The 15,341-nt window shown below is 38.8% G+C and overlaps 1 protein-coding gene across 1 annotated transcript in view; it reads right to left on the bottom strand.

Annotated features, from left to right (window-relative positions):
• Window positions 1–2,225: 2,225 nt before the first annotated feature.
• The window catches only part of OXLD1 (oxidoreductase like domain containing 1), a 70,221-nt gene continuing 57,105 nt past the window's right edge, over window positions 2,226–15,341 (bottom strand). Inside the window, exon 2 of the mRNA XM_044085043.1 lies at window positions 2,226–3,047. Coding sequence (XP_043940978.1) covers window positions 2,544–3,047 — 504 coding nt within the window. The 3' untranslated portion in view covers window positions 2,226–2,543. The remainder of the gene's footprint in view (window positions 3,048–15,341) is intronic.

Below are 15,341 nucleotides of genomic sequence, written 5' to 3'. Positions count from 1 at the left end.
CTGTTCTGCCTTTTATGTTGGCAGAACTGACAGGAGACTCAGACAGGGTGAGAGAACATTTGTACCAAATATGCATTAAATCAGGCACAAATGCACTTTCTAAACATATTATAGCCACCGATGACAAACATTCTTTTAAGTTTATGGTTATTTATATTAATACACCCAGTTTAAGAGGTGGAGACGTTAGGAATTTTACAGAGAGGAATGAAACAAATTGGATCATCAGATTTCAAGCACATTTATACCCTGGTTTGAATGAGAAAATCCCCATTAAACCAGCTCTTAAAAGCAAGCCTCCTGTTTTTAAGTAAACCTATATATTTTTAAGTAAATGTTTAAGTAACTAATATAATATATTATATATATGTATTTTTAATATATATTGCTAATAACATACTTTTATATATGTCATTTATTGATTGAGTTTCCCTGGTATATATGATGTATATATTTATTTGTGTGTTGCATTATACTTTTATTTATGTTTTTTCTGTACTTAAATGTATTTTTGTTGGTATTTCTTATGCCTTCCTGATGGGATACTTGTGGTACAGATAGTTCAAGGTTGAGAAGTATGTGGATTTATTTACTAACTAATTAATCTTATTTGCCTATTTACTAATTGTGAGCTGCGGTGGTGGTGCTGCGGTAGCATTGTCGCCTCACAGTAAGACGTTGTCCTGTTCGATTCTCAGCTAAAGTGTCTTCTGTGTGGAGACATGCGTGAATGGGCGTACCTTCGTTGAAGGTTGTGCATCAGGCCTGGCAAGTCGATACGTAAAAATCTATTTCCAATCATTAGCGGACTGGAGTTCTGCTGTGGCGACCCCTAACTGGGAAAAGCCGAAAGATACAACAACAACTAATTGTGATGTCATGATTGAATAGGTTCATTCACCTATAAAAAGTGAAGTATATTCATTCAGATTGTATCATTGCGGTCTGAAGAAGCCACTTTGGTGAAAGCGCTTACCTGTTCTTCGTTTTCGAATAAAAGTTTTTTTACTCAAGGTCTTTGCGAATCCTTTTTGAATTATACAATGGATATTACTTGGTCTGAATAGACATTTTTATGGTAACTGCTATCGACTGCCAGAGGTTGTCAATAACTAATTTAAGTCTAAAATACAGAAACACATGTCCATCTTATTTGCTATCTTAAATGACAAATATATATATATATATATATATATATATATATATATATATATATATATATGTATATATACACACACACATATATACATAAATATATATATATGGGTACCTATTACTTGATCGACAAGTCAAAACAGCGACACTCACATTGACTCCATCATCGACACTTCATAACATCGAGGTTTCAGGTAAGCGATCTTTCCCCTCACAGGACCCATGGTAGCACTCGTTTCTGTCTTTTAACGCGCAAGGTTTACGTCAGTCTTCAAAATGTACTCTGACAGCGTTGTCCTTACCTTCTTAATAGTGAAACGAGTGCTACCATGGGTCCTGTGAGGGGAAAGATCGCTTACCTGAAACGTCGTTGTTATGAAGTGTCGATGATGTGGAGTCGAACATGTGAGTGTCGCTGTTTTGACTTGTCGATCAAGTAATAGGTACCCATATATATATACATATATATATATATATATATATATATATATATATATATATACACATATATATATATATATATATATATATATACACATATATATACATAATACATATATATATATATATATATATATATATATATATATATATATATAGAGTGGCAAGTGCAACACTGTTAATAATTGTTTAACTTAGTTTTAATTACTGTAAGGTCTTACCTGTTCATGGTACCTCATATTCTATAATCAATGGAGGTCTAATCCTGTTTGTGGTTAAAAACTTCCATCTTAAAAAGTCTTGTGACATGTTATGCCAAGCTACCACTGTGGAACAAGCATGTCACCATATGCACTCCTCTCCTTAAGCATCTGAGCACAGCAATAGTGTACCACACTGCAGAACACTTCCAATCCCACAATGTCCAAAGAGACTCCTCAGTACCATCCTTGAGAGAGAGAGAAAAAAAGAACAGCAGACCACTGGCCACATTGTTCCTACTCCAAACTGCTCCAGTTTTGTCCCTTAACTTAGACTACCAACTGCATGACTGATACCCTGCCTCTTTGGCCTCACTGTTGTTAATGTACATAAAAGTGACCATTTATGGATTAACAACAAACAGGTTATAAAAGGATTAACTTTTGTCCTGTTTTATTTCCCTGAACAATTAATAATTCATACTAATCATTAAAGAATCTACAAGGATACATATTAATTTGAATGTTTAAAGGCATGCAGAATAATCATAAAGATTATTCCACTATCATGTATTGCTGTAATGTCACAAACATCACTTTAAATTTGGGAATTTTGCATTAACGTTAATCCACCACTTTTATCATCCAGCTGTACATACCCAAGACGAGTAGCAAAACATTTAATCTAAATTACAGCCAAAAATCTACAAATATCTTAACCAAGGTATTAAGTTTTGCAGTCAACCATCATTTCTGTGCCATCAGTCTAATTTCCATCTTCAGCCACATTTTAATATTCTCATCCTGAATATTTTCTTCAATGGCTGCCAAAGCTTTCTTCCCTCCATCATGATAAAGTTTCAGGAGCTCCTCTGCATATGCGATCCAGACACAGTTCTGGCAGCCACTCATGCAGCAGTGGGTAGGAGGTGGTGGAAACTGTGTAGTCTGCTGTAACAAAACTTGATGTTGGTTCTGGGAGGAACTGGTGCACTTCGCATTACTTTCTAAGCAGTTCCCATCTCTGTCAGTCTGAGAGCCATGTTCTTCAGTTTTCAACCTTGTCATCCTTTGGGTATTGACATTTTTGTTATTCTGCGCATGCTTTACTATAGAAGAGTTTTCATCTGTAGACACATTCCGACAGTACTGTCTGTATAAATTAAAATTTGAACTTGTGGTGGACAGGTGAAACTGAACCACTGACATACAAAGCCTTTGACAATCTCTAGGCAATTCTGGCATTTCCTCCTAGAAATAATAAAATTATAGAAATTAAATTTTTGTTAAACTTTGTAGAAATGTTCATTTTACTGGATACTTCAAAAAAATGTCACACTGCATTCACCAAAATCTACCAATCTACATAATACCCCTTCTGACATTTGCCAAAGGCACTGCCTTTTTCAATACACGTAACTTTAATTGGTTTGCAAACTGCAAAAGATCTAGACAGGTGCAAAGAGACTGCAGAAGCACCATTATACAACACAGATGGCACATACCTTTTCTGTAGTACCACCCATATAAATTTACTGTCAGTGAATGAAAATAAAATTTTGGTTTGGAAAATAAAAATGTTAAGTTTCTCTTTTAAGAGGACAGCAAAAGTAATGAAACCTTGTAGAGTTACAATGCTTTGTTTACCAAGTGAAGCTGTGAATAATTTTGGTGACTGACAAGATCTGTAATAAATACCTGTTTTCAATGGTATGGTTCTACCTTCTTAGAAGCAAGAAACAGTTACAGGGTCATCATAGCAGGTTACCAGGCTAACGACCATAGAGTCATTTTAAGCCTAGCTATTCATATCCAAGTTTTCCCAATTATCAATGCTCTCAAGCTAGAATGGATTTGGTATATACCTGCATCTTGGGACATCTACAAACCGCCCCTGTCAATAATGGCCACAGGTGACAAGCCAAGGGTGAGTTTGCGATTTTCCATCCACTGGTCCAAATTGTGTTTAAATAGGCTTAAAATGAGGAGTCTGCTCCAGACAAGGGATACCCTCCGCGACATATGCCTGTCCCCCAGCATGTTTGTCACAGACAAGGTTTTGATCCTTAGAATGACAAATTCCAGTGGTGTTTGTTTTGCAAATGTGTAGGAGACCCATCAGTGCTGGATTGGAGAATACCTTGCAGATCAGGCATAGATCGACCCTCAGTAGTCTGCAGGAGACTATGTACAGGGGACAGGGCTTTGAGGTGGTCTGCATATGATATATTATTTATCATGTGTTCTTTTAGTGAGGAACCTCTGTGGCTGCTCCAGCTCTTGCAAATGCCTGGTCAGGTACATACTGAGGGGTGCACTGCACTGCACTCAATTGTTGGTCTAATGACGGCCGAGTATAGAGAGACTATGATCTCCTTAGATATGGATTTCATGCCCTTACTTATAAACTGTGCCAAGTATAAGAATTTTCTCATCACCATGGACACATGGTGATCAAAGTTCAGGTTACTGTCAACCAGAGTTACTAAGTCCCTTACCACTTTGTCTACTCTTACACAAGTGTTATCAGTGTTGTAATTTCAGGAGGTGGTCGTTTTCCCAAGGGGCATAATTATGTACTTTTTTTTGCAAAATGTTTTAGACCATGGTTCTAGCATCCGTTATTTGTGTGTGTCAGACCCCCCTGGAGAATATCGACATATATAAGGGATTCATTGATTACACCCAGATTGCAGTCATCAGCAAATTTGGCCAGCCAAAGACCCTCTACATTTGCTTTGACTTTAGAGAAGTATATTCTAAACAGGAGAGGTTCCAGTATTGAGCCCTGTGGGACACCACTAGTAACAGGCCTCTTGATGGAGGTGATTCCCCAACATTAACTTCATGTGTCCTGTATGAGCCATTTGGCTATCCATCGGGTTACACAAGGATTTATGGCTAAATCTGTGAGTTCATCTAAAATACCTAAGTGAGGTATTGCGTCAAATGCCTTTGCCAGGTAAAGGCAGGTAGTATGTACTGCTTTCCCCTTGCCCATGGCTCTTGTGAGTTTCTTGAGGAAATTCACCAAGTTTAGTAGGCATGACATGCCCTTGATAAAAATGAGCTGGGATAGCACTAGCTACTGTTTGAAGATTTCCTATATCTTTGTTTTATCAAGTCCATGACAATTCTTTCAATGGCCTTGCATGCAAGACTAGTCAAACTTGTTGGTCTGTAGTTCCCTGGGTATGTGGATAGGCCTACCTTTGCGTGGAAGGAGGACTGCTGCAGTCCCCCATTCCCTAGGACTGTCTGATATGCATTTTCCAGCCACATACCCAAAGTATCTTGCTTCTGTCATTCAAAGCTTACATCTGGCAACATTAATTCTTCAGTCCTGCTTGTCTTAAAGAATCTAATATAGCCTGTAGTTTGGACAAATTAATTTCCATTCCTCTGAATATCTTCATTCCTTCATATCATAGCAACTTAAAGTTCTGAAACCCAACAACAGATACTTATTCTTATGCTTTCAAAACTTAGCAGGAGCTTCCTTGAAGTCTAAAGTTTAAGATAGTATACTGAAAAAGACCTTCAGGGGTTGAGAATATGGTCTTCTCTTTGATTTTAGGGGCAATAAGACTCTGACAGTAGCCCTTGGTTAAACAGTCCTCAAAATCTTTGCCTAACCTCTTCATGAGCTCCCTCACTCTGGCTATCAGATGACAAAATTGGATATAGTATTCAGTTTTTAGAAATTACAAAAGCTTATGGATCAACCTTTCTTGGAGACTGTTCCATTCACTTATAGAATCCTCAACTCCTAGCTTAAACAATTATTTTCACTTCTTCACTTGCTGCTGTTCTTTGGGACTCTGGTGTCATGTATAGCTTTGTTTGCCGTCTTCCATGGCACAGTTTCAGTATGAAGCTACATTAAATTTGCTCAACCAAGCAGTTTATGAAAGACATTACAATTCTTACTAAGAAATCCTCTTATTTCAAGATTTTAGACAGAGTTTTGTGTACTTGAACAGCAGGTACATAAATCCTAATACCACACTGGTGCTTATTTTAGCTCCCAGGTAGATTACAGAAACTTCAGCTTCCCTCTTTAGTTTTATCGCATTCTGCTCAGGTGTTCTCTTTTTAGTTTGTCTTATTCTGAAGTTCACTTCATTCACTTTCTCTACAACCACAAAGGGTCCCAGCCGTCTTGATGGAGATTTATTTTTTTAACAAAAAGAAACACTACTAACACTTGGGCACCTTTTGTTTAAACTTGCAGATTCTGATCATTCCAAAATGGTGGATAGCCTGTGAGCAGTCTAGCTGTAAAGCTCCCTTAACTTTCAACAATATCTGACCTTCTGCCTGTGCATCCTGAGGAAAATTATCAATTTTTCAACAGAGATATAAGGCAACAAGAGGTTTACTTAACTACTTCCGCTTTATTTTTCGTCAAATCTTTTTTACAAGAAAAATAATACTCAGTGCAAACAGAACCCTAAAGAGCATGGTGTGGAATCTTCGTGATAAGCAGGCCTAGGGGAAAAAGGAAAGGAAAAGAGGACTTGTTTCAGCATAAAATCATTGAAATAAAAACCATCTTCCTGTATTTTTCTTTATCTGACTTTACTTTATCTGAAAAGCAATTAAACTCAAAGCTTAAGATGGAAAATCAACCAGAGCACATGGAAGCAGTAACTACCAAATCTAAACTATCAACTATAGTTACTCCAGGAAAAGATACTTCATCAAACAGGCAAAAAACAAATAAAACTCTGATGGAAACGACTAAGCTAAACCTCCGATCACAGCAAGAACAAGCATTAATACTAGAAGACCTTAAAAATGCTTTACAACCACTGCAAACAGAAGTCCAAGGATTCCCACACAAACTCTCCACTTTCAGCTCCAATATGGGTCAAATTATGCTCAGATTAGAACAGAATGAGGCAAAAACCATGGACAATGAACTGAAAATAAAAGACCTGAATAAAAGCATGCAGACTGGTGTAAAGAATATTTCAGAATTACAATAAAATGTTCTGGATTTAGAGGCTAGAAGCAGACGCAATAACCTCATCAGAGGAATTCCGGACACTGTCAAACACTCAACTAAATACAATAATTAAAGAAACACTAAGCACACCACTGCAAGATAAAGAACTTCTGGAGAATATAACAATAGAAAGAGCCCACAGATCCATAAGACGCTCACAAAATGCAGATTATCCAAGACGGATATAAGTCAGAATTCTTAACTCGGTACAAGTGCAAGTAATACTCTCTGCTTATAAAACTAAGACGACCTTCACATGGAGAGGTCATAAAGTTACTATAAGCCAAGATCATCCTCTTTAAGTCAAACAAAACCGTCAAACTCAGCAAATATTGTGCTTACCTGAAAGAAAATAACATTGGCTTCCACATGAAATATCCTGCCACATTAATTTTCTACCGCAAAAATTAAAAAATATCCATTGATGTACCTGAAGAAGCAAAATCCACCTTTCTTTGTCTCTACAAAGTAAATCCAGCATGAAGGAACTCAATTCACCTTTACTAAAGCATCTGAATGACATCCTCTTCAACTCCAGGCTAAATCCTGCTTACCTCGTCTTTTTCTTGAGGTAAAAAGTTGAATTTGTCTTATTCTTTTCTAAGCAGGCCACGAGGTCCGTTAGCATTGCGACATTCCATTACCCACAATTCCACTCAGTTACAAGTGCCTGCAATAACCTTTCACCTTTCAACTCAAAACAACATAGGAGCCCCAGTACATTACTGGAACAGATCTAAATGGCTGAAACGCGTCGTGAGTACAGTATTTTATCGAAACTGCATTTTTTTCCTGAAAATAATGCCCTCACTTAAGTGGTAATGACCTCAGATGGCTTGATAAGCTTATAAAATGGACTTGTACAGCAAAAGTAAGCTGATAGACTTTCAAGCACTTATTCTCAATATTAAGAATTATGAAGTTAATGCAGTTAATCTAAATGTTCACTACAGACTTTTTCTTTTAATGATAGTGATAATTTAGTCATTTTAAGCTGCTGCCTTTTTGCAATATAGTATCAGTTCTTCTCACCTGCTTTACTAGTTTAATCTTTTTTATACTTGTCATATTATGTGCATGTTGTACTGAGTTTTATGTTAAAAGAAATATTTCATAGTTATCTTGGGCAACAGCCACATACACTCCTGTGCTGTTATAAGCTGGCATTTGATTATGGTTTTGTTCCCAATGCAGACTTGGATCATTATGTCAAGTACCTAAATATATGCTATGTAACAAAACTGTGTATTCTCCTCTAGGAAAAAATACTTAGTCTCCTAGCATGCTTTATCCTTTTAGAGCATTTTTTTTCTTTTTTTGCTGACTTGCCTAACATTTTCTTATATAAAAAAAGGAAATAATACAAGAAGAACAGATGCTGGCAGCACACATGTATTAAAGGTGTGTACTAGAAGCAGTATCCTTTTGTTGATAACAGAGCCAGTGGTAATATTCAGCAATGCCTTTTTCTTTTTCTTTGTGGTTTTTATCTTGTTTAGAGGCAATTGTAGACTTGGCTCCAAAGACTATAATGTGCTATTTTATAGCTAGCTACTTATATGTAAATACAGATAACACCTTTTGATTTGTTATAGCTTAAAAATAAAATGAAACACGGATGTTTTTATGGCTTATGTGGAATTAACCTAAGTTCTAATGTTGACAGTATGACCCTTAGTGTATCTCTTTTGTCATAACGTTATCAAAGATATTCTTTGTATATAAATTAATATACTAATAAACTGCAGTGGTGGTGCTGAGGTAGCGTTGTCGCTTCACAGTACGACGTTGTCCTGTTCAATTCTCAGCTAGAGCGTCTTCTGTGTGGAGACATGTGTGAATGTGTGTACTTTCTTTGAAGGCTGTGCGTCAGAGCTGGCAACTTGGCACGTAAAAATCTACTGCCAATCATTAGCGGACCGGAGTTCCGCTGTGGCGACCCCTAACCAGGAAAAGCCAAAAGACACAACTAAATATTGTTTAAAATTGGTCAGATATGTACACTTAGATCCTGACTATGGGTGTAGGGAGGCTGCTCTGCAGAGTTGCACTCTCCAGTCCAGCTGGTGAATCTGGGTATCCTGAGGCAATATTACAACTGCCTCATGTACACAGACAACCCTCTCCTCCTACCACAAAACACTAACATATGTGGGAGATGCAATTATACAGCCACACTGGAAGCTAAGCTGTCTCCACCCAAGACTGGGACAGACAGTCAAGAGGAGAAGGTTAACACTTGCACCATACCTCCAGCCGCACACAGACCTACTAAAAAAGCACTGGCAAAAAATACACATAAATACACAAAAGCATATTCGGAGGCTCTAAATACAAACCTGCAAAAGCATCAGAGACCTCCAAAGCAGACACCCAACAACCTGCACTTCCCGTCACATACCAGACAACACACAAAATCAGTGTGCCACACAGTTACAGTCGTTAAGGTGAAATAACATACCTAACACATTAGTAATGGGTGACTCTATAGTCGGGCACACTGACGTCCCACTCACTAACGTCCCACTCACTAAGCTGGACAAGCAGAAGGTTACTGTTAGCTGCCTGTCGGGAGCCAGAATCCGCCACATAACACAAGCACTCACGTCACTCCAGAACAAGTACAAATATGACTCTGTCATTGTTCATGTTTGTGTGAATGACCTGAGACATACCTCCTTGGACTACATGAAAAGAGACATGGAAGAGCTCTCTGATCATGCAGCTCAGGCTGGTATGACCCTAAGTAGCATCCAGCCCTCACCAAGAATGATACCTCAGTATAAAGAAAAAATGATCAATTTCAACAATTGGCTAAGCTTCTGGTGTCATTCAAAGGGGATCCAGTGTCTGTCACCCTGGGACGACATGCTCGACAAGCCGCATTGCTTCTCAAGAGACGGCTTGCACCTGTTACACCTAGGCCTTGGAATATTGGCAAAGGCTCTTACTGCCCCCATAGTGCCTATATTAGGCAAGGCTCAAAAGTCAAACCCACCTCCGTAAACACAATTAACAAAAAACTGAGGGTTATACTACTCAACGCCAGGAGTTTAAATCTCAAAATGCACGTGCTCTAAGCACTCCTCAGTATGGATAACGTCGACATCTGTGCAGTAACCTGGTTCAAGGCTCCAGAAAGCACCCCAGCAGTGCCAGGCTACAACTCATACCACACATTTCGGCCACAGAACACAGACCGAAACACAAAAGGAGGGGGTGTATCCATATTCATCAAGGATACCTACACCTCCAGGTTAGTGGCGCTGCACGATAACTCTGAGATCATCCATGTGCAACTAACATCGGGCAAATCTGAAATGCAAATTGTGGCCTGCTACAAATCACCCTCCATGACCCAGGACCACCACTCCACCTTTCTGGAGACACTGGAAAACATGAAGGTCCTACCAATTACCCTGATATTGGGCGATATCAATTACCCTACCATTCACTGGGAAAACTACTAGAGTACAAATTCCCAGGCCCAGCGCTTCCTGGAATTCATCAACTCAAATGCCCTGGATCAGCTGGTAAACTCCCCTACCAGGGGTGAAAGCATATTGGACCTAGTCATTACCAACATAGGCGACAGGTGTTACACACCGGAGGTCAACCTGTCACTGGTTAGATCAGACCATAAACTAATCACTCTGGATGTCCATACCCCACCACCATCCCCAACTAAGGAAACCACAGTAAAAAACTTTTCTAAAGCAAACTTCACCTTACTTAAGACAGGTGGTAAGTTTCACAGCCCTCATGCTAAAGGATAACGCTGCCCAGGATGCAGAAACCTTTACAAATGCACTCTATGAGCACCTACAAGGATGCATGGATCGTGCCATCTCTAGTAAAACCAAGACTCACTCCTCTAAGAGAAGGAAACCAGTTTGGTGGACCCCTGCAATAAACAGGCAATACAATAGAAGGAGGAAACTAGTTCAGAAAAAAAGCAAATCCCAAGAAGGAAAGGCATCCCTGATCAGTATCAGTAAGAAACTAAGGTCCCTCATGAAATCATCCAAGGCTAACTTAGAAAGAAAAACAGCCAAGGATTCAAAAGATAACCACAAAGCCTTCTTTAGCTATGTTAAGAATCTAAGTGGCAACTCACAGATATGCACTGAACTAGTGCAAAATAGCACAAAATATACTGAACCTACTGATATTGCAAACATCCTGGCAGATTCAGTGCAAGCTTCACCTCCCTCTCACCTCCAAAAGGGCCCACAACAATACCGGAAAAGTGTAGTGTCCCAAAAATCACAGACGCACAGGTGAAAACAGCCCTTTCAAAAGCCAAAAACACAGCGTCAATGGGACCAGATGGTGTCCCAGGCTGTGTCTTGCATGAACTACAGAACAAACTAACCCCCCACTTAAACACGCTGTTCAACCTCAGCCTCTCCACAGGCTACCTGCCCATAGAATGGCACACAGCAACGGTTATTCCTTTCCACAAAGGAGGGGGCCACATCTGACCATGGTAACTATCACCCCATATGCCTGACTGGCCTGGTCTGCAAAGCTATGGAGCGCATCATCATGGACCTCATTAACAAAGACATTGGGAACCTCCAAACACTTGATCCGACCCAGTTCGGCTTTAAGGGCAGATCATGCCTACTAAACCTAGTTGACTTCTTTGAGACAGTCACCAAGGCCATAAATGAGGGAAAGGTGGTTCACACAGCCTACCTTGACCTCGCTAAGGCTTTCGACACCATTCCCCACTCAGGTATTACAGAAACACTTACCAGCCTGAACATAAACCCCTACTTCACAAGATGGGTTGCCAACTGGCTTACAGACAGAACTCTAAACCAGTCACAAGTGGTGTCCCGCAAGGCTCTGTCCTGGGACCTCTACTGTTCAGCATATACTTCTCAGAAGTACAGGCAAACACAGGAGGAATATGGCTAACCAAGTTCGCCGATGACTGCAAACTTGGAGCCATAACTGACACTCCGGCTGACATGGACATCCTCCAAAAGGGCCTTACTGAGATGGACACCTGGTGTCAAAGTCATGGCCTAGAGCTAAATGCCAAAAAATACGTAGTCATCTCATTTGGGAAAAACAAAACACCCACGAATTACCACATAGGTGGCAGCCCCCTTAATACAGAAGAGGTAATAAGAATCTGGGAACCCAGGTAGATAGTAATCTCCCCTTTGACAATCCTATTGCCAAAGTAGTTAGGAAATCCTTCTATGTGGCCCATCTAATTACTACAGGGTTTGCATCTAGAAATAGAGGTTATAGTGCCCCTCTACTCGTCACTCATTAGACCCATCATAGAGTACAATGCCCCATTTGGTATGTACCTCACAAGGCACTTCGAGCAGCTGGAAAGACCACAAAAGTACCTCACCAAGAGGATTGCTGGCCTCAAACATATGCCCTATGCAGCCCGACTGAAAAAACTCCGGCTGTACTCAGTGGCATATCACTTACTCAGAGGTGATCTCTGCCTGACTTACAAAGCCATGTCCAACTCAGAACTGATGGACATGCTCCACCTAAAGAAATCCAAGTCACTGTTGAGCCACGCGCTCTAGTGAACTAAACCTTGCTACAACAATAAATAGAACATAAAACAAAGACATACCACTGTTAAATCTGGTAAACGCAACTGACCCAAAGAATAATAAATAAAGCACTCAAAAAACTTATGGGATGGTGCGAAGCGAGCTGTAACAAACTCTGAGATGAAACTGTCACAAAGTACAAACGATCCACAAACGTTAAAACTCCACAAATTTATTGTTCCAGAAACAAACTTTGGATAAGCGCTTTCACTACGAATAGCTTCCTCAGATCCTTCTCAAAATGACTGAAGTAGGATCATACATATATAGCAAGTAAGTCAATTAAACAATTAACATCATTACAATTTAAAGGAGAAATGATGTATATAAAAAAGCAAAATTATCCTAAAACACTTTTTAAAAACTTATTAGATGGAATAATAATAATAATACATTTATTTTTGCCACCTTTGATGTACAATCATTATTCACGGTTATTCCCAATAATCTGGGACTTGCATATATAACTGATTATTTGAAGGAACATAGTGATTATACCATAGTGTCAATAGACCTTATAGTTCATTTTTTGGAACTTGTTTTGGAGAATAACTTATTCATGTTCAAAGATGTCACATATAGACAGCTGGATGGCGTAGCAATGGGCACTCCTTGTGCCAATAGCTACGCCAATATGGTTCTAGCTTATTGGGAAGAACATGTCCTTTTTACTGAGACTCTATTTAGAGAATGCGTTGTTTTCTATCGACGCTTTGTCGATGATTTGTTTATTCTTTGGAATGGGACCAAAGATGAACTGGAGTCAATGCTCCTTGTTATGAACAATTTTGACAAATTGTTTTAAATTTACAATGCAATTCTCTACTCATAAGATAGAATTCTTAGATATATTCATTGAGAGACTGCCCAATGGATTCATAAATACTGGTGTACATCACAAAGCTTGTTATAGCAATTCTTTACTGCTGAGATCAAGCATGCACCCACCCTTTGTTTTCAAGAATGTTATGAAAGGCCAAGCAATCAGAGCATCTAGGTTGAATCCCACTAATGAAGGATTTATGTCAGAAATGGATGACCTGAAGGGAAGGTTGACAGACAGAGGATATAATATAAATGAAGTAAATGCATACTTGGAAGAAGCCAATGTATTACGTTCATCAGTAGCTACACCATATTTTGGACCCCATAATGCCAATGAGATCAGCAAAAAGAATAGCTTTGATAGGTATGTTAAATTTACAACACCCTTCTCTTCGGATTATTCCGAGATTAGGGGAATTGTTATAAAGCATTGGGACATCTTGCAGGTTGATAGTGACCTGAAAGAGATAGTGGGTGATAGACCACGCTTTCTATTTAGGAATAAAAAGAATCTGAAGAGAATATTATGTTCTACCAAATCTGAAATGGGACCCAAAAGAGATGGATACACCAAGCCCTGTGGCCATTGTAATTTTTGTTCCTCCCAATACCACGTTCTTTCGTCCTGATTTAAAAACCATATTTAGAACCAATGCAGATGCTGATTGTATGAGCATCAATGTGGTGTATTTAGCAGTATGCCAGGCATGCCTGTCTTTTTATGTGGGTAAGACCAATCGTACATTTAGAGACAGGATACGTGAGCATTTATATCACATTAGGAAAAGTTCGAGCCACAATGCATTGGCTAAGCATATTACTTTATTTGGGGAATCGCACAGTTTCTTGTTCAGAATTCTTGAAGTTGTGATTCCCAATAAAAGGGGTGGAGATATCAGGACCCTTACAGAAAGTAAGGAAAGTGAATGGATAGTTCTTTTAAGAGCTGATAAAGGGTCTGGGCTTAATGAAATAGCGTCCATAAAACCTAAACTAAGACAGCGTAGGAATGTGAGATGATTCTTATGTCTTATACACTATAACACAAATCTGTGTCTATAAGAGTGCATGCATATATGAGATGTTTAGGTATGCATATCCACATTTTGCATACACTGAGCACAATTGTTGTATATATATTTTTGTATAGCTTCCATATGTATACACATTTTTATAAGTATAGTTTTATAAAGTTCATTAGATGGATTATTCCATCTAATAAGTTTTTAAAAAGTGTTTTAGGATAATTTTGCTTTTTTATATACATCATTTCTCCTTTAAATTGTAATGATGTTAAATGTTTAATTGACTTACTTGCTATATATGTATGATCCTACTTCAGTCATTTTGAGAAGGATCTGAGGAAGCTATTCGTAGTGAAAGCGCTTATCCAAAGTTTGTTTCTGGAACAATAAATTTGTGGAGTTTTAACGTTTGTGGATCGTTTGTACTTTGTGACAGTTTCATCTCAGAGTTTGTTACAGCTCGTTTCGCACCATCCCATATGTTTTTTGAATAAATTGAACATGCTGGAGGGATAGATTCCTGTCACAGAGACTCTCCATGCTTTGGAACAAAATTCCAAATTACATCAGACAGAGCCCCTCACTAACACTCTTCAAGAGAAACTTTGACGAGTGGATGGGTAACAAAAAATACACCCCTGGGATCACTTCATTGGCTCTGCTTGACAGAGGATCAGTTAATTAATCAATGGGACGGTGAAAGCCGACACACTCTGGCTAGGCTTATAAATGCCCTTGGGCAGATAGCCTAGTACCTACCTATGATACATATGGTTGTGTACGTTTGGAAGTTAGTGGGTAGCTTTGAGATCCCTCTGCTCCACAAGATCACTACCCAAATTCAGTCTCAAACACCATATGTTCTTACACTATATTTTTATCTAATGTTACAGAGGGATGGGTGGTTAGGCACTCACAGGGTGTGTAGGAGTGAAGAAGTCACTGTACAGAAAGTATTAGCTAGCACAGATAACAGACAGCCTCTCTTTATGTTAACTGCTTATTCTGCTTTATTAAAAGGAACCTAGTCATGCATATCATATCCAAAAGTAAATCAATGATAACTTTTCTTCAAGAAACCCACCTGATC

Source organism: Protopterus annectens, chromosome 10.part0, assembly GCF_019279795.1.
Source record: "Protopterus annectens isolate FY-2018-M chromosome 10.part0, PAN1.0, whole genome shotgun sequence".
NCBI classification, from domain to species: Eukaryota; Metazoa; Chordata; order Ceratodontiformes; family Protopteridae; genus Protopterus; species Protopterus annectens.
The sequence above is the reverse complement of the archived record's forward strand: the minus strand, read 5'-3'. Positions and strand labels throughout refer to the sequence as shown.